Below are 20,349 nucleotides of genomic sequence, written 5' to 3'. Positions count from 1 at the left end.
ATCATACATATTTAATTATTGTTGCATTTAATTCATGCCAGCATTTAAGCAAAAACCTTGATTAGATATAGAGCTACATTTTAATTAGAAGACATCGTAATTTTAGACAGCAGAATAAATATATGGGAATATGGGAATGAGAGTGAAACATAAAAAGAGGCAGTGCATGAAAGTGCTGGAGTGAAATCACACAGCTAACTCTGTATCAATTAAACGTCTTTTGAAAATCTAGAAATGACTGTTGACTGCAGCGTTCACTTTGTAGGAGGCAATCAAATTAAGCTTTTCTAAAGTATACAATTTCATTTAATGTTTTCCTGGCGGAAGAAAGACAGAGAAGCAGCGAGAGAGAGGGATAGAGGGGGTATAGTGAAGAAGAAAAAATCTTAAGTGTATATTATATGAATATCTTTAAATGAAAACATACATCATGTCTTTTCTGAGGTCAGACCTTGCATCAAAAATAAACAAAGTTTGTACGCTCAGACTGACATGCACAACATGAATCAATATTAAATTAGTTTTGGCCCAATAGAGCCAAGGATTGTATTTGAAGTGAAAGGAAAGAGACTACAAATCAAGGGGATTGGAGCAGAAATATAAGACAAGCACACATGAACACACGCACACACACACGCCTATTTCACTCTTTGTCACTGGCTCAGTGAAGCACCTGAGGGATGATTAAGAGGGAGCCAGAAGAAAGAAAGTTTACATAAAGGAAAAGAGAAATAATCAGATGAGTGCTGCTCCACAGGTGGGTGAAGCCATTTAAAGCTGGATCAAAAACAGGCTTTGGCTGATCTAACTTTAATTTCACTGGCACAGAAGATGACTACAGACACAGTGGCTGTAGAATCTCTTCATCATTTGTCTGTAAGGATGAGAAATATGGGTTTTGACTGGTTTTAAATGGTTAGTTTACCCTAAAATTTAAATTCTTTTATTAATCGAAAATCCTGAGACTTTGAAAAACATCATTAAAACATTACATGTGTCTTCAGTCATTTGATCATAATCTTACAAAGTTATAGATACTTTTGTCTGTTCAGCACTGCGCACTGCACGCTGTTCTTGTGTTATGATGCTTAGGTATAAACTTTTCTAACATGTAATTACCGGCCACTTTTTTAGGTACACCTGTCCAACTGCTCTTTAGCACAAATTTCTAATCAGCTAATCACATGGTAGCAACTCAATGCATTTAGGCATGTAAACATGGTCATGGCGGTCTGCTGCAGTTCAAACTGAGCATTGGAATGGAGGGAAAACATGATTTAAGTGACTGAACGTGGCATGGTTGTTGGTGCCAGACAGGCTGGTCTGAGTATTTCAGAGACTGCTGATCTACTGGGATTTTCACGCACAACCGTCTATAGGGTTTACAGAGAATGGTCCAAAAAAGACAAAATATCCAGTGGGTGGCAATCCTGTGGGAGCAAATGCCTTGTTGATGAGAGCATGACCAGAGTTGTTCAAGCTGATAGAAAGACATCAGTAACTCAAATAACTAATCATTACAACTGAGGTATGCAGAAGAACATCTCTGAATGCACAACATGTTGAACCTTGAGGCAGATGGGCTACAGCAGCAGTTGACCACGCCGGGTGCCACATTGTGTTAATGCCACAGCTTACCTTATTGTTGCTGACCATGTCCATCCCTTTATGACCACAGTGTACCCATCTTCTGATGGCTACTTCCAGCAGAATAACAAGTCATGCCATAAAGCACAAATCATCTGACTGGTTTCTTGAACATGACAATGAGTTCACTTTACTCAAATGGCCTCCACAGTTACCAGACCTCAATCCAATAGAACAACTTTGGGATGTGGTGGAAAGGGAGATTCGTATCATAGATGTGCAGCTGACAAAACTGCAGCAACTGCATGATGCTATCAATATATATGTCAATTCAGACCAAAATATCTGAGGATTATTATTTCCAGTAACTTGTTAAATCTCTGCTACAAAGGATTAAAACAGTTCTGAAGACAAAGGGGGGTCCAACCTGGTAATAGTAAGGTGTACTTAATAAAGTGTGTATAGCAGTTATAAATATATATATATATATATATATATATATATATATATATATATATATATATATATATATATATATATATATATATATATATATATATATATATATATATATATATTTTTTTTTTTTTTTTTAGATGCTTCAAAACTTTATGATTGAACAACTGAAAATACATGTACTGTTTTATTAATTTCTTTCAGGAGTTCATCAGTACCGTTGTTGTTCATGGAAGATGAGAGAGCTAGTTCACTAATACTTCACGCGAAAATGTAAATGAAACAAACTGGATGGAATGCTGTTTTGTTTGTGCTTTGATGTTTGATGAACTGTTCACAAGGATTAGATATTCAACTTCTTGGTCAGAGCCTGTGATAGTAATAAATACTTAGCGAGTTGTCTATTAGTAATGAAACAAAGACTTTCTTACATGTATGTCACTTGAATAAAACTTTTATTTTGAAACTTGCACCATTAAATTATGCCATCTTGTGGTCAGATTTTTTTGGTGCATGAACTTACAATATATTATGAGTATTTTCTAGTTGTTGAGTGTGCATGAGTTGTAGACTCGTTATTGTTGTGTATTGTCGGATTGATTGAATGCACTTAATAAAGTCCAATGTGGTTTTGGACTCATCTAGAAATGGCTGCTCCTAATAGAGGCAGTTTTAGATACAGCCCAAAAGATATTTTGCTGGCAAACAACCATGTCTGTGACTCTTAGCCTGCTTTCATCTGGTATTAGCATGTTTAAATGATCCAGTCACAAGAATTTTGTCAAAAAACTACACTTTTTTTGTCATTTCCTGCATTCATTCTTATATAGCCAACTATTGAATGAACAAAACAATATTATGTGGTTTCAAGTATGATAATAAGCCCCTATTATGCATTCAAAAAGACCATATTTGGGTTTTGGTGGTCTCCAACAACAGGCTGATATGGATGCAAGGTCAAAAAACACTTTCAGTGTTTTATAATATGCATTTATTTTTACTTAATTATGCCAAAGTCTCCCTTATAATTCGTTTAGCGATTCATTTGTTCCCAAGCCCTTCCTTAGCGCGATGCTAATCGGAGCTGATTGGTCCGATGACCCAATTTATTGTGATTGGTCGACTGCGGTCAGTGTGAGACAAAGAGTAATACCCACTACAGCTTATCAACAATTTTGAAGTAGTGCAGAGGGTATATGTGAACCCAGTGCAGGAGTGCATTAAGGCAATGGAGTTGAATACGAGCATATTGCTTTATTTTTAACCATGACACACATTCAGTATTAATCCACACATTGCCAAAAGCTGAACCACTTTGAATCCTGACTGCCACAAGTGTGTAGGAAAAACTGATGGTGGCCATAGCAACGACAAACGTCAGTAGATCGCAATTTCACTAATGCACTAAACAAATTGGTGTGTGTCGCGTTTTCAACGTGGTTTTAGACAGGATATGAGAATATAAAGAGTTAACCAGATACAGTACAAGCCACGTGGAGTGGTTACAAGTAACAAAGTACAATTAAATACATAATTTGCAAGCTAGAAAAAACAAGGAGGCAACCATTTTAATCACACTTAAGTTACTTACACACGTGAAATAGAGGAAGGAATTGATTCATGAACTGTGAACTGTAAAGTTCCTGCCAATTTCAGACAAAGTGTCATACATCAATAGTCTTTTCTGATCCTTCCTTTAACACGCAGCGTGTGTAGATTGCACAAGCATTTGTCAGAAAAATGACGGGAACACAGCACTAGGCTAGGACTATAATGCTGATGTATTTTTGCAAAAATAAACTTCAACCACTGACTCTTCACAGCCTCATCTTTTGGTAAGGAAATTAACACTAACTTTCCCTCACACTTCAGAGCATAGTGTCTTTGTGACATGATTCAACTGGGATCTGCTACAGTGTTTGTCTTCTTTTTCTTTCTACAGTGTTTGTGGGCAGGGCATTGGAGGTTTCAATTTTCCACGGTCTGTGCGTGCAACAAATTGGTGGGGCTTGAGTTCCATATCAACATCATGACGACACAGCTAAAGATTTGTTACCCCATCAATTTATTTGAACCACTCTGAGTTGACTCTTTTATAGATGAATCAATAGTTTTAAACAAAGCACACTTTCAGATTTAAGCCTTAGCTAGATATTTCACTTCACTTAGAGCTGTGTTATATACTGCAAGGAAGGTCATTTTCAAAAACCCATAATTGGAGCTCTTTAAATCTCAATTTGTTTTGGCATGGATCAACCAATTATCTGGTTCTCTTGTCACATATTGTCCCATAATTATCATGTTAGGTGTGGTATAAGGGTGCAATTTTATTTTATCTGTTCACACACATCGAAGCAAAGAAGATGAGTAAATATTGGGGAGCAGCAGCTTATTTGCACTTACTGTAAAGAGACATTTATGGAAACAGCACTAAGAGGCGTATATTACAGTACGCATTGAGAAAAGGGCATAATAGGACACATTTAACCAATTTAACCAGGTGCTAAATGTGCCGAAATCCATGAAGGATGTCACTTGGCAGACTTGGTTGTCAGATTGCAGTATAGTGCATCCTCCACAAACTAGCAATCAGAACCACACACTGCAGACATCACATGCCAATAAACAGCACCACCAGCATGTGCAATTCATTCGCACTGAAATCATTCCCACCCCCAGTGCACAGTTACAACGAGAGTGATTACAGCACAGAACACAATTCACTTGTTACTCATCTAAATCCTGCTTCATTGGTCTTTCCATCTCATCTCCCTGGACATGCGGAGGGAAATGTCTAGACATTATCACAATAAATAAATGAATCATATGAATAACTCAAAATGAAAAAAATGGCAGTGGTAAGAGGGCGTAATGCTGCTCTGAATAGATGATTTTTCTCAGTGATTGTGGTGGTGGTGTCATAAAGAAACTATTACCAGAGGGTGCAAACTAAGAATGGAAGAATGAACAAGGATGATATGTGCACTGTCTGCACCACACTAGGCATTTAGCAGCGGAGATTGTGATGTCCTGCAGTTTTGAAACATGCTAAACAGACTCTGAGAGGCCCCTACAGGCACTGAGCAGAAAACAGTGGCTCCCTACTTCAGTGGCATATTAAACAAGAGGCTGGCAGGGCACTAGTCTCGGAGCCGCCGCACGTAGTGTTCTTCTGTCTTACTGTATGTCTCATAGTTACTGTAGAAGAAATTAATAATGAGGGAAAAGTTTGACTGTAGAAACTTTTACATTACATAACCTTCTCTGATTATATTCAGCTGCAAGGCTTAGTTATGTGTAATATGGATTTCTGTGGCTATATCAGAAGAACTTGTATATGGTGTGGCTTACATCAAATACTACCTCGATGCAAATGCTTGAAGCTTGTAATGTCGATTCTTGTTTTTCACAACATTTCTGATCAGTACAATTCATGCTTCATGTTTCATTACGCCCCATTCATCATCTTCCTTTTTTTTGAGTGTATTAATCAGTACGTTTGGCTTGTTGTGTAGCGAGCATGGCTGAGAAGTAAGCTTATTCTGTAACATCTGCTAATTATCCTTGCTTTCTATTTCATACAGTCTGTTTGATCTGCTGTCCTGTGGTGTATGAACACGCGGCAGCAGGTCTGCCAGCAGAGAGGCTGTATTTGGGGCATGAGAGGGCAATCGTTCCACACACTGCTTCACCTTATGGCTCTCCCCAAAGGTAGCCCAGCTTACCGGATATCTGCATGGTCGAAGTTCTCAAAAAATCAATTTTTGAGTCTCTGAAAATCAGTAGGAGGGAGCCAAATCACCTCTGATCCAATAAGGAACAAACCATGCAGGCTCAGTCAAAAGTGATCGCTGGAGAAATGTGACCAGTCCATAAATTTATTCTATGCAATTTTTATATTCACATCTGTCCTTTCCAGTCACTTTAGAAATAAGTGTTTTCTGACGACATGAAGGGTATTGTGTAGGACACTTTGTGCTCCATAACCATACCCAGACCATCATAGGCATCTTTTGTCATGGTTTCCAACATGAAGTGCACTCCAAAAGAAAACTACATTATATTTTGTGTGACTCACAATGCAATTGAATGCTACATCAAATGTCATCCTGTAAGCTTCGCATAATTTTTTTACATCACTGCATTTTCAAAGAAGGCCTATCCAGCAGGACACAGCTTTGCCTTTATTGTTCAGGGTTTATTAAAGGGCAGGATCAACACAGTTTGAATAAGAAAGTGGAGATATGAATCACAAATCCGTGTAGTCTTGCATAGTAGAGCTGCTGTTTGCCAGAGCAGACGACTCATACCAGAGAGAGTTAATTAGTGCAAAAGTGCAGTTGTGTTATTGGGCCACTGCTGGCAATGAGGGGCATCATTAACACAAACTCCCAGTCCCTCAGATCTGAGCAGTGGAGCACCATTCATTTGAAACAAAGGTGTGTTAACATTCACTGAATGTGACGTGTATTATGCCATTTTCTGCAGGGGCTTTTTTAGAGGTGGGTAAATGCCAATTCAGCCACAATCTACCTCCAGGCAAAATGGCAATCGCTGCTCCTTGTCTTGGAAAAATGTAAAAGTCTCAAGCTGCAAAAGTCTAAAGTCAAAATCTAGACCTTAAAAACACTAATGACAAAACTGCCATTTCTTGGAATGACATTTAATTTATTAATATTCCCATGGCATTATCTTACAGATGAAAGTATGTTTGATTCTACCAAAAATAAAAGTGAATAAAAAGCATCTTAAACATGTACAAACAATCAAGTGCATGTTATTTGTTTTTACTTACATTACAAAGTATGAATACATAAATACAGTTCAATATTTTACACTTTAAATAGATTGAAAAAAAAAACATTATTGCATGTCCACACTACAGCTGAGCAAGTCCAAACTCACTCTACCCTACCAAACAACACAGAAAAAAAGTCTTTAAAATGGGACATCTGCACCCAAAGTAGTGGACACTGCTAAATCCATTAGGAGATACAATAGCTCAATCACATGCTGTATTTCTGCATCAAATAATGCCAATTTGCATATTCTAAAAACAAACAAACAACAACAACAAAAAAAAAAAATCTCAAAATCTCTCTTCAAATCTAAAATTTATTCAGAATTTTCATGTACATTTAGTTTAGTTTAAGACTGTTCAAGGATATTTCCCCTAGTTCTTTTAAATACCCTTTGAATACTCGCTGAGTAACATAACTAAAATTAAGCTGATTATAGTTATTACTAATTGAAAAAAAGCATTAACACTCTAATTTGACTAAATTTCAGCCAACCGCTGAATGGGCTTAACTCCTAATAAATCACAGTGCACTGAGGCAGGAGAGGTTCATCTGTGTGTTAATTCAGGGAGAGGACACATATACGAAGAATGATAAATAATAATAAAATGTAAAATATCGCCTTATCTTTGAGTCAACAATGTAACAAATAAAACAAAAATAAATCACGGCTGAACAGGACCTTTGGCAGAGAGAACCTAAACATCTCAAAAGTTCACAGCACATTTGCAGTAATTTTGTAAAAAAAAAAAAAAATGTCAGAACTATAATCTTTTTGTTTATTCAAAATTTCCTTATAATTCTGACCAGAACTAACTGGTTGGTCCAGGGTGCCGCTGAAGGTCCTGGCTGTGGAACAGAGGGTGTAGTAGGGGGTGGATCTGCAGGGTACTGGCAGCAGCGACGGCTGCAGCAGCGGCAGCAGCCATGGGCATTGGACTAAGCATTGCAGGGAGCAGAGAAGTGGGAGGCAGGGGGTGGAGAGTCAACCCAGAAACATGATGGTGAGGGTGAACTGGATGGAGGGATGAGGCTGGGATCAGTTGGAGTGGCTGAGCTGCCAACACAGTTGCAGGGGGCGCAGGAAAAAAGGCAGCAGGGATCGAAGGGGCAAAATGGGGCAGAGAAAGAGAGTGATGAATGGTAGGTAAGAGGGTAACAGGGGATGGGTGAGGAATGATAGAGGAGGTTGGAGAGGATGGCTGAAGTATGCTGTATGGCATACAGGCTGAAAGTGCAGTCTGGTTGAGTGGCTTTGGAGCTGGGATTGGTAAAGTCATCTCCTCAGATGCTTGCTCTTGAAGGTGCTGCTGCTGCATGTGCTGCTGGGCCTGGAGTTGAAGCAATCTGTACTTCTCAATTTCATCATCAGTGAAGGTGATTGGCTGTTCAGAAAGGGGAGGAGTGGTACGTTTTGAACAGTGAATCCCTGCAATTTCTGGATGGTCTGCTTGGCCTCTGACAGTATGCTTCTGAATATTGTTTGAATCCGAAGCTAAAGTAGCACAGAATTCTTTCGATCTATTTTCATTGGTAGTTTCAAGACAAGTATGGGCCTCACTGGGATTTTGGCCATTTCTGTCTTGCAAGCATTCTGGATTCTTGATGCCGATGTGAGGCATAACTTGTGGATTTGATAGGGGAGTTGAGGTTGTTTGAACCAGGCTACTAATACTGGCACCTGCATCTTTATTAATCCCTCTTTTTCTTGCCCCATTCTTAATAGATGGTAATTTGCCAATTAGTGGAAGTGAGAGAAAATGTCCTTTCTTTAATTTAGAATCCTTCTCAACCAATGGATCTGCTGCGATTGTGTTAATCTTGTGTGTAACATCTTCCTTCACTACACCTATGTTTAAGGAATTAGACTGTGTGCAATGGTTACTTGTGGCTAATGGTGGTAAATGGCTTCTCTTTCTAAGAGGAGAAAGGGAGGATTTGGTCTTGACCAATCTCTCAGAAGGCAATTCAGAATGTTTCTGGCTCTGTCTCGTAGGTGATGGTTTAATTTGGCAATTAGATGACCAATCCCCACTAAGATCAGAGATGCTAGTGCTACTAGAGGAACTGGGGCTACGAATGGGCACTGGCTTGTTATACCACCTGTCTTCACTTCTTTCTGGACTTGACCACTGAAATTCTTCTCTTTCCTGATGCCTCCTACCTACAGGACTAAGTCTGTCATTGTACCACCAGTCCCTGTCATCTTCCTGAGGTTCGGGGCTGTCAAAGACTCTGTAAAAAAACTGTCTGCCTGCATGTTGAATTCTGTGCTCTCTATGTTTATGGTTCTCAAAAAATGGTTTGTGCCTTCTTATGCCGTACCTCTCATGCTGATCTGGGCCATTACAAATAGTTGAATTTCTTTGCTTATTGTAGATGTACGAGTCTGCGTAATCCCAACTTTCTCCTGTATCTTCAAAATCTCTACATGGACTACAACTGTAGTGAGGAACATTGTTTGAGGAACCTCTAAAGTAAGACCTGGGCTGACTGTGCTCCTTTCTCAAAGGGTATAGATAGTTTGATCTTGGGGAGGTGGAGCATCTTCCCATGTGGTACACAGGCCATTCTCCATCTGAGGTCATGTCTGACAGGCCACCCCATGACCCAGATTTGTCACTGGTGGGTGTTGAGGCAGCATCCCTCTTTGACTCGTAGGCATTGTCATACCAGCGATAATTATCCTCTCTTCCTGTTGAGTTGTGAGCAGAATATGGCAAAGGCCTCCGCCTTACCAAGCGTAGCGCAGACACAAGCCCCCTCATCGTTTGACATTTCTTTTTTTTACGTGCCGGGGCGGAAAGCGAGCTTACAACAATGCTTTTGAGGCTGTGCTCTGGGGTGTCACTTTCATTTGAAGTCTCATCTCTCACTGATCTTTTCCTTTTTCCCAGCTTGTGCCTCCTCTCTGTGCACACTTGCTTGTTTTGTGACGTGTCGGTTGGAGTGCTTTGGAATTCAAAGTGTCCTCCAGCTTCTGTCTGTGAGCAGGTTTTAAATGCGCAGCCTGCTTGCCGGATCCTGACAGCATCTAATTTACGCCTACGTCTTTTCTCCTTTCTCCTGTGTTTGGGTTTCTTTGGTTTTAAAATGCCTAATTTATCTCCTGGAACATTCTGTGTTTGTGGCCCAGCTCTGTCATTCTGGACTGCGAGCTTGTCAACAGCATCAAGATTTACCTCCTCAGCCTTTGTGCTTTTGTGTTTGCCCTTCTTGTGTTTTAAATAGCAGCAGAGAGGGTTACAGCTGAAAGATACACGTGGCTCCTCAGAAGTGAACTGAACCAGCTCAAATGGCCATTTCGTCACATTTCCATCCTTGCTGAGTACATTAAGAAAGGAACCTGTATTGTCATCTTTGCAAACTCTTTGTATTTTATATTCCACTGTCTCTTTTTCTGGCTCACAGTCTCTCCCATTCTGCATAATAGGCTCTTCACTGCTTCTCTGTGTATAGTGGTGTGAGTCTTTCTGTATTTGGAGTTGGCTATGGGCCATAGTGCCCTGTCCATCTGTGTAAACAGTAAGGCTGGGGCACTTGAGGCATTCTCTCTCCTCTGATCCCCCATAAGCCCCCTCTGCCCTGGGTCTCTGCCCCCCATCAAGCAATCTGTCTTCTGAACCAGCTGGCTTCCAGTCTGCTCCAGGACTCTGTGTGTCAGGACACCCCAGCTTTTCTGGCTCACTTGTGCTGTAGTTTGCCTCAAAGTCATTACTCTCCACATGTTTCTCTTGTGCTTCCATTTGCAGTGTTTGAGAGTCTCCATCCACCCAGTCCAAGGTAGGAGGATCATGGGACAAATCATGGTCATCATTACTTGGGGTTCTGGGTGAGCTCGAGCAAGACCAGAGGGCCTCCAGGGCAAGCCTGTGCCTGTGGCGCTGGAGCTCTTGATAGTCACTAGCTTCATCAAGTCCATCACTAAACACAGAGGCACAGGAGTCAAGCTTGAGTTGAGCTCGCCTGGAGAAACAGAATGAAACCCCTGCTCTGGGGCTCCGGTGGCTTGCAGAGGGTTTTGTCAGTAAGGGATGTTTTTCGTGACATGCCTGCTGAAGTGTGGGAATACGAGTGGAGGACAAGCCCTTCAATGAGACGTTTGTGGAGATAGGAGTTGAATTTTGGACCAATGATGTAGTTGGTTTTCTGTCAAACTTGCTACTGCCCGCGGATGGGATTTTAACTTGATCCTTATCCTTGTTTGTAGACCTTAATTTTAGACCTTTCTTGTCATCACTGCTGGCAAGAACAGAAGACAGAATGTTGTAATTAGACATTGCACCATTGTTGAAAGGTCTCTTTAAATCAGATCAATAGTGCATGCATTATATTAATAAAACACTAGCTGCATTTCCACTATCGGGCCAGTGCGAGCCAGGGCTTTAATCGGGCCGGGCCGGGCCAATAGCCCGGGAGGTTGAGAAATGAGGCCGAAATCATGTCGCGTTTCCACTGACGGGCTAATAGCTCACAGCGCGTCACGCAAACACCGCCCACAGAACGTCCCCGAATCAAACGTCACACAACCCGCCCACTTCAGATAAAGCACACCATATAATCATCACGAAACGAAACCATTAAAATGAAGACAACCGAAACAAACAAATGACACGTTACTGTACAGCAGTACATGAAATGTCTATACGCACAGACCTGTGTATTTCCATTCATTACATTTGTTTACTCGCCGACCAACTGGAATTGTTCATCGACTGCTCTCGCCGAACGCAGGGACCCATCACAGAGAGCGCACACATCCATAATATAAATCCACAGAAATTCTCCTTTATAACTCGATATTGCATGTATTTTATAACATCCTCGTTTTGATAGAAGTCGTGTTAAGTGTTTCAGCATAAGAGCGAGTAGCCTTATAAAATATAGCCATATTTTTGCGCTCGGCAGCTATTCACTAAAGCTCTTCATTTAAAGTTTCATTTATAAATTTAACCACGTCATATAAAACATAAACAGTTGTTTGAGTAGGCCTATATAGAACCCATTTTGTGTTTGGACTTTCCCCCATATGCGTTTAAAGCAGCGAGCGCTGCGCAGGACTGGGTGACAGAAAAAAAGGTAGGCTATAGGAGATTCTGCTTTCACTCACCCAAATAATGCTGTTTGCGCGATTTGATTAATATCATCGTATCCAAATACTTTATAAATAATATTTCAAACCTTCTCCGATGTTAATTGTTTTTATAAAATATCGAAAATCTTTTTTTTTTCAGACAGGTCTTTGTAAAATGAAAGTTATAGGCTATATGTGTGGCTTTAAAACGGTTCGATTTATGTGTTGTATATAGGCTACCTACATATAGCTAGCTTTTGTTTATTTTATATTGGTTTATTTATTTAATGTGATTTTATATTTATCCGATATTTGTAATTCTTTAAATTATATTTCATTAAAGCTTAGGCTATTTTATCAGGATATGAAACTATATTATTTAAAGTCTACGAAAGTGGGCACGTCTTTGTTAAGTTTTATGTCCTTCTGTTTTATTTTTATTGTGTATTATCTCCAAAATAAATAAAGAAAAAAGCCGCTCGCGGCATAACGGAGCTGTGAAGGAGCGTTTTTGCCCGGTCTCACACACACATACAGGCATCTAAACGCGCACAAACAAACATTTTAAACTTGACAAAAACTCTCGAAAACCTTTACTGTCTGCTGTGTTTTTAATATGGTGTAAAGATTATTATGCGTATTGAAACATAAAGGAGGACGCAGCAAAGAACGTCACTATAAATTAAAACTATTTTATTATTTTATGCAGCAGCCTTACATTTAAAAGGGAAACATAAGGGTGATCATACGCAAAAAGACCCCAGACTATAAGGCTAGATGTTTTATTTCCCTTATTTCTTTATTTGTTTGGCGCATGTACTCATGTGCGATCAGAAAACTGCCCGCCTCTCCTTTCACTCCGCCCCGAAGCCCCAGCTGGCCCTCCCAAGGTATTCGGCGGGCCGAAAAAGGCCGGCCGCTGGCCCCAAGAAAGCCCCGCTTTGGCCCGATCAGGCCCCGGAAGTGACAGTGGAAACCCCACTGGCCTTGGCTCGCCCTGGCTCGCTCGCTTTAGGCGCGATAGTGGAAACGCGGCTACTTACCACACACAGAATTAAAAGTGCACAATGATTTACCTGTCTCTTTGCTGTTTGAGTTGTGCAAGCTGATGCAGTCGTTTCAGAGCTCGTTTCTGCTTTTTTTCATCTTTCCAAGACTTGGAGGAAACATTCCGTGCAAATTCTCTCTGCTTTAACTCTTTCAGCCTCTGTAAGACAAAATTAACAGATGAGAAGTTCTAAAAATCTAAAGTCTCCCATAAAAAGAACAATTGTTTGGCTATATAAAGAACCTAATGAATTTTACATCAGGAGAAAAAAAAGAAACAAAAGAATCAAGGTCTAACCTAGCGTACAATTGAGAGAAAACAATTAAAAAAAATAATCCCTTTAAGAAAAAAAAAACACCTCTTTCTAATTCTTCTGCTAACAGAGCCTGTGCAGTCCATCAGTTTTCCACATAAAAGGCTCCTTTGAAAAGGCATAAACCTCACCGATGGATGCCTGTCTATTTATCACAATATCCCTTTAGGGCAGAGGAGAAAAAAAATCGAAACAAAGTAAACAGAAAATCAGCAAAGCCTAAATACAATCACAAAACAATAAAAGTGTCAGCTGTGCCAGAATTTGTTCTGTAGACATGAATGGAAGTCACATGAACACAGCCAAACACCTTTGACTTCATTCAGCAGGGAAATAAAACTGAAAGCCATATTTGGCTTGACTCATGTGAGGCAGTGAAAATGTAACAAACACTGTATCCCTTACTTCTCTGCTCTTCAAGACCACCATTCCTCCATACTGCATGTACATACTGTAGGTGTACATGTATATTTTCATCAGGTAATAAAAGACATTTACACATAGGAGTTAGGAATTTATTTACTTGGTATAGACCCTTTTCGCATTTTTGGGTTTCTCAGTAGCGGAAGGCATCATGGTTGGATATACTTAGAGCGTAGTGAATGAGAGAGTACAACAAATAATTGTTCAATCCTATTTACTGAAATAATATCAGAAAAAAAGCCCACGAGGGTGTTATCAAGACATTCAGAAATTGTGTGAGACTGACGATGGCAGTCAGAGGAGAGAATAATGTCAAATTTACTGTCATGCCCCCATAGACATCAGAAACGCCTCGCAAAAGTGGTAATTTGTTTTTTGTAATTTCACACAAAGATAATTTAATACATTCATAAATGCATATAAATGTTCATCCATTTCTAAAAAAATCTAAATATTACAAACGTTCAAGGATTTAAGATTATGATGACCATTAAGGCATCATAACAGTCTTGTTGTGAAAATGGTCCATTAGCCAAACTGTAGAATGATTTTATGAGCGCATGGTTGCACACACACCATATCAAGATTTTTGTTGTGGGTGTGAAAAGACTGCCAAGAGGAGGACAGTTCCCCTCTGCTGCATGGTGACAAGCACTGACAGGGGAAAAAAAATGCGTATCTGTGAGAAGTTAGCAAGCTAACTCCCAACAGAGCCCACTGACTTTACACAGCAAAACACACTAATGATGCCTGCTTCAAGGGAGCTGCACAGAAGAGAGTTTTCAGAGCATACACACACCACTGGAACCACAAAAATGTCAGTGTACACTCAAATAAAATAAAAAACTCCACCTTCCAAAAACAACAACACTGATATGGTGGCGAAGCAAAATAACATTTCATTTTTCAGGAAAAAAACAGAGAATTCTGAATTCAAACCTAATTCAGCAAATACTTTCTCATTCATAAATACATTTGCTGATTTCTTTTTAAATATTTCAAAAAAGGTTCAAAGTGAATAGTTGAGATTCATTGTGTAGCAGCATCACAAGTTAATATACATGTGGATGTAAAACTGCTGTAAGTAAATAGCAAAAGGAACACAGAAAGAACGAGAAAATGTTAATAATAATTTTCATTTTCCTCAAATTCTGACTCTGCTTTTCAAAAAAATAAAATAAATAAAAAGTGTGAGTGCTGTTTCTTTCTATAAACCATTTCAATGTGGTGATGTCATTATCCAATGAACATTTACTGCTTGTTCTCAAACGACTTCAAAATTGTAGTAGTAATTCAATCATAACATTAAAAAGATCTGTCATAACATTATCAATATGTGTACCTTTTTGTACTCTTTGTAGCCATGGAAATTAAAAATATAAAACAGGAAATACATTCAGGCCATTTTTATTGTTTACAGTATATCCCTAAAAATGGTCTATACTGTTATAGTACGCAATAGAGGTGTGAAAAAATGCTTACTCGATGAGAAAGGATGACACATGCGAGTGGGTTCACTAGAATGAGATGAGATTTTCACACAGTTTTTAAGAAATCTTCAATGATGAATCATATTAATGGAAATAGTATTTTATTCAACTTAAAATATATATCACAAAACGCAAACCTGTGTGTTTTTTATCAACTTGTAATTAATGTCATTTTACTTCTATTTAAATTAATTATATGCAGTAGAGGACATGCAAACTGTACAATATTTTACAAATATATGTGAATGGAAAATGGGGTGATGCAATGGCGCAGTAGGTAGTGCTGTCGCCTCACAGCAAGAAGGTCGCTGGGTCGAGCCTTGGCTCAGTTGGCGTTTCTGTGTGGAGTTTGCATATTCTCCCTGCATTTGCAAGGGTTTCCTCCGGGTGCTCCGGTTTCCCCCACAGTCCAAAGAAATGCAGTACAGGTGAAATGGGTAGACTAAATTGTCCGTAGTGTCTGAAGTGTGTTTGTGAATGAGTGTGTGTGGATGTTTCCCTGAGATGGGTTGCGGCTGGAAGGGCATCCACTGTGTAAAAATGTGCTGGATAAGTTGGGGGTTCATTCTGCTGTGGCGACCTCGGATTATTAAAGGGACTAAGCCGAAAAGAAAATGAATGAATGAATGAATGGAAAATAGTATTTTTATACCATTTGAAATATTAGCAAAATTGAAAACAGATTTATTGTTATTTATGCATTTATTTATTTTCTTTTTGGAAAATAAATAAAAAAAAAAACCCCAGCTGAGGCTAGAACCAGCAACCTTCTAGCTTTGAGGCAATTTTGCTACCCACTGTGCCATTGTGATGGCCTATTTTTATCCAACTAAATAAATAAATAAATAAATAAATTCACAAAATGCAAACTAATTTAGTTGCTTTTTGAAATCAACATGATATCCTATCACATACATTTTTTTATCTCAAAATATTTGCAACAAAAGGTATTTTACTTCTATTTTAATGAATTATATGCAGTAAAGGACATGCAAACACAGCAAAACAATGCTAGAAAACTTTACTGACTGGCTACTCCCTTACAATTTCACATGGAAAAATCAAACTCCTTTCCACAAACTTAACTTTAAAAAAAAAGAAGTGCAATTTTTGGTATTTCATTTCTTAAATTTGTACCAGTTTCACTTAAATTCAGCAACAATTTATGGCCCCGTGACTAGCTACAAGATGCGAGTATGAAGTAAGGGCTGATAGGAAAGTGTTGTAGTGGAATTTGATGCCGTACACAAAATTAATTTAGTATTTTTTTTTTGGACAGTATATATGTGTTCGGTGATGATAAAGGCATGAGCAATCCTGCCTCCAATCTTCAGTGCTAATTTCACCCTCATGCTTCATCATGAACTCACGAGACAACTTTTCACCTCGACGAGAAATCTCGTCGCGATTTAATTTTGCAAGATCTCGTCACACACCATGTGATGCAAGTATCTATTGGATGCCTACCAAAAGATGCTGCCTAATTATTAGAGACCAAGCTCAGGAATGCATTTTCTGATCTACCTCAAAATCCACAAGTTTTCTAAAAGTCCTGACCTGAACATGTTTACATGTCAATATCCAGTTACAGTTATAGCACCACCTGCTTGCAACAGGAATTGACATGTTTAACAGTATAACAATCTTTTCCTATAAATTTGATAAGATTGAAGCCAAGTTTTGTCAGTATAATCCAAAGGCCTTTGTGATGTTAAATAGTAAAGTGCCAGAGTTTTTGTCGAAGGGCGAGTGCGTGGCACACTGACAAAGTTCAGTGTATCGCCATGGAGGAGGAAGTACTTATAACTCAAAGCCACACATTGTCCAAACTGCCTGAAAATTCACAGGTTTGATGAGATTCCTCTGCTGAAGACATGTACATGCTAAAATTTAGTCAAGTTATAGCACCACCTGCTAACAGAAGGAAGTTTGGCATAAATCTATGATTTTATCAGATTTTTAAAGCATTTATCAGTCCACTGTTCTCTGTCATCCTAAGACCCCCGGGCAGCAGTGAACCCGAGTGCGAGGTCTATTTTATTGCTGCATGCAGCTTTAATTGTTGCATTTTAAAACACAAGACAGAGGCCACTGAAAAAAAAAACACTGAAAACATGTCTCAAAATGTTTTAAAGTTATGATTAGTTAAGATAAGTTAGATTAGTTATAAGTTTATAAAGCATGATGGTCAAATTGCCCATCTAGCACAAGTTTACATTGTAAAACTATGTAAATAAGCAAAACAGTGAATAAGTGGATGACCATGAAATGCATTATTCACCAGTTTACAGAACTTTACAGAAGTGACTTATGTGGAAAGCACTAGAGTAAACATTGAACAATTTTGCATACCACACCAAAGCATTAAAATCTGAATTTATCCATAGTCCATTTTTATAGTACTGTTTTAGGTTATCATATAAACCATTATACATGTACATAAGCCAAGTTACAGTACATAACACATGGTCATTTTCTAAACCTCATCACACATCTCCAAGAAATTTTCTAGAAAACATGTATGAGAATGATAACTGATTACTTTTTGTTTTTGGGAGTGAACTATTTAATTATGCACTAAACTTTATTTAAAATAATTAATCTCACCCTTGCCATCTAGGTTTGTTTTTTTCCACGACTCTAACTAAAGTCTGACAGAAATAAGCTGCATTTTATGCTTCTTAAAAACACCAGGTCAGCCTCTTTTTTAATTAACAAGCATTTCAGAAAGCTCAGCTCTCTCTCTTTCTCTCTTTTTTATTGATATTCTTTACAGCCTGAAAACATGATGATGTCTTTGACAGAATGAAATGTTTATGGTATAAACCCATTTGACGACTGATATGATTGATAAGGCACATTAAAGCATTTGCCGCTAATGTTGATGAGCAAGTCTAAATGCTCTACTCATAATTAGTTTTGGATATTCTCATATTCATGATGCCTTAGATTTCGCCCTTCAGAAGATAATTTAGAATTTCAATGAAACATCTGCCTCATGAATAATTGACAGATAAGGAAGAACAAAAGACTATTTCAACCAGCCAATGGAAAATATATTTTAAACTGTCAAAAACAACTCTTGTTTGGTGAAAAAATCAGGAACATTATATATAAAACTTCCTTGTCTACACTAGTAGAGTAAATTAAGTGCTCCAGTTGCTCCAGCGGCATTGACTGCAAATAACAAACATGCACTTTAACCCTGAGTTGTGTTGGGATTAATGAGAATTTGAGGTAAAGAGATGCTCTAATTGACCTCCGACCTCCAGTCAATTAAATCAATTCTGTTGTGTGCTAATGATCAAACACTGACGGGTTAATCAATGTGGAAGAACAGAGCTTTGTCTGCATGTGATGTGTAAAGAGAGATCCTTTAGCATATTATTGATGTATGTGTCTTTTCACTGCAATGTGAAAAAAAGCCCATTAAGATACTTTTATAAGCTTTCACCAGTGGTTGCTATTCACAATGTTAACAAGTAATGCAGCATCTTGCATCTTATACAGTGCTTGTTCCTTTGATATCTGCATCTCAAATGTTCTTAGATTCACCGTCTGAGATAACAAACCTCAAAGGGTTTTATGTTGCTACTAAAAAACCTCATGTTAATAGACCCTAAAGGAATCCCATCAATACGTGCAGGGTAAAGAGCCTATATGAGAGATATAAAGGCACTATAGTGGAAACTAAGGCCGGTGTGCAAGGCGTTTCAAAGACAATAAAAAGCTGTGAACTGCACACAGCATAAGGTTTTCATTAGTTCTCTTTTTCATGGTTAACCCTCTGTAAAAAAGATAAAACTGGATGTGTTTATTGGTGCTAGCCTGGTGGGATCACACCAAATGGGTGAGAAATAAAGAGGAGGAACAAATATGCTCTGTTGACCATGCTACTCTTATTTGCACTCATTCTCTTTAGGAAGAGGTTGCGCTGATATGTATGTTATTATAAAAGCCTTCATCTTACTCACCAATAATGTTTAGTAGGTGATAAATGCACTGAAAATGTATTTAAGTGTTTGTCACTGTGTCAGAACAGGGACACTTTATATGTAAATATATGTAATGTACATAAAATACATACTTTTATGTAAATTTGATCATACAGTAACACAAAACATTGTTTTACAAACAGCAACTCCATTTCCCTGGCACAATTAGCACAGCGCCTGGAAGCAGGTGGAACATTTGAAAGATGTTTTCTATCGATCAAAGCAGCTGTAATTCATCAGACGATGATCAAAAGTCAAGTACATTTTCAGAATGTTTAACAACCGGTTCAAGCATCTGAATGACAGTGGTAAAGGCTCTCTGTGGGTCACGGATATAAATGGCAAGCAATACAAAAAACTGAACAGCGAAATGCATATTTACAGAGACATTTTAAACATTTTCCTGGAATGAATAAATACTACATGCAAAAGTCTTTCAGAGAGAGGGAGAGACTCCAAGTGTTGAGTGTTAAGATACATGTCATTTGGACAACTGGATTAGTGTAATATGTCTGGTGGATGGAATGGCAAATCAAATGCCCTGTTTACACCTAGTATGATGTATTTCAATAATCCAACCACAAGTGGATGAAGCTACAAAATACGTAATAGCAGGTTATAAAATATTTTGACCACTTCCAGAGATTTGAATTTGCATTTTTTTAGACTGATTTCACAGAGTAAACAACGACCCTATTAACCTAACACATGATCATAATAGCTGTGTCTCATTTCAGAGGCTGCATCCTCTTCAAATGCGAGTCTTTCCACACAGGCCGAACAGAGCATTTTGAAATGAGATGGTCTAGCCTATGTCACGGTATGGGGGTGATGAAGAGGAGGCGAGGACCCAAATGCGGGGAATGAAGAATTTATTGGAAAAAAAAAACAAAAAAAAACAAAACTCAAATCTCCCCATGTGGGGAAAAACACGACATTATATTATAAACTAAACTAGACTTGGTCTAGAACTAGGCAAGACACAAAACTCTAAATCACTGTTGTAGAACCGGAATCAGCATACCTCATACAACAGGGAAAGGAGACAATAAACAACGGACCAGCACAGAACAGAGCACACAAGGAGAATAAATAGGAAAGACAACCCAATAAACAGACAGGCGGACAGGTGAAAATAATAATTACAAACAAGATAACAAGGTG

At 38.5% G+C, this 20,349-nt stretch overlaps 1 protein-coding gene across 4 annotated transcripts in view; it reads right to left on the bottom strand.

The window, feature by feature from the left end:
• Nucleotides 1-6,690: 6,690 nt before the first annotated feature.
• Nucleotides 6,691-20,349, bottom strand: part of znf804b (zinc finger protein 804B) — a 233,769-nt gene continuing 220,110 nt past the window's right edge. For 2 of the 4 annotated variants that reach the window (XM_073926074.1, XM_005158072.5), the window contains exons 3-4: nt 12,993-13,123; nt 6,691-11,084 (exon numbers count right to left, since the gene is read on the bottom strand). In XM_073926074.1, the coding sequence (XP_073782175.1) occupies nt 7,655-10,588 (2,934 nt within the window). In that variant the 5' untranslated portion in view covers nt 10,589-11,084; nt 12,993-13,123 and the 3' untranslated portion in view covers nt 6,691-7,654. The remainder of the gene's footprint in view (nt 11,085-12,992; nt 13,124-20,349) is intronic. The other 2 variants (XM_073926073.1, XM_009292381.4) reach the window with 1 other exon arrangement.

This window comes from Danio rerio, chromosome 16 (genome assembly GCF_049306965.1).
Source record: "Danio rerio strain Tuebingen ecotype United States chromosome 16, GRCz12tu, whole genome shotgun sequence".
NCBI classification, from domain to species: Eukaryota; Metazoa; Chordata; class Actinopteri; order Cypriniformes; family Danionidae; genus Danio; species Danio rerio.
Note: the sequence above shows the minus strand (reverse complement) of the source record. Positions and strands in the feature narration are given on the sequence as shown.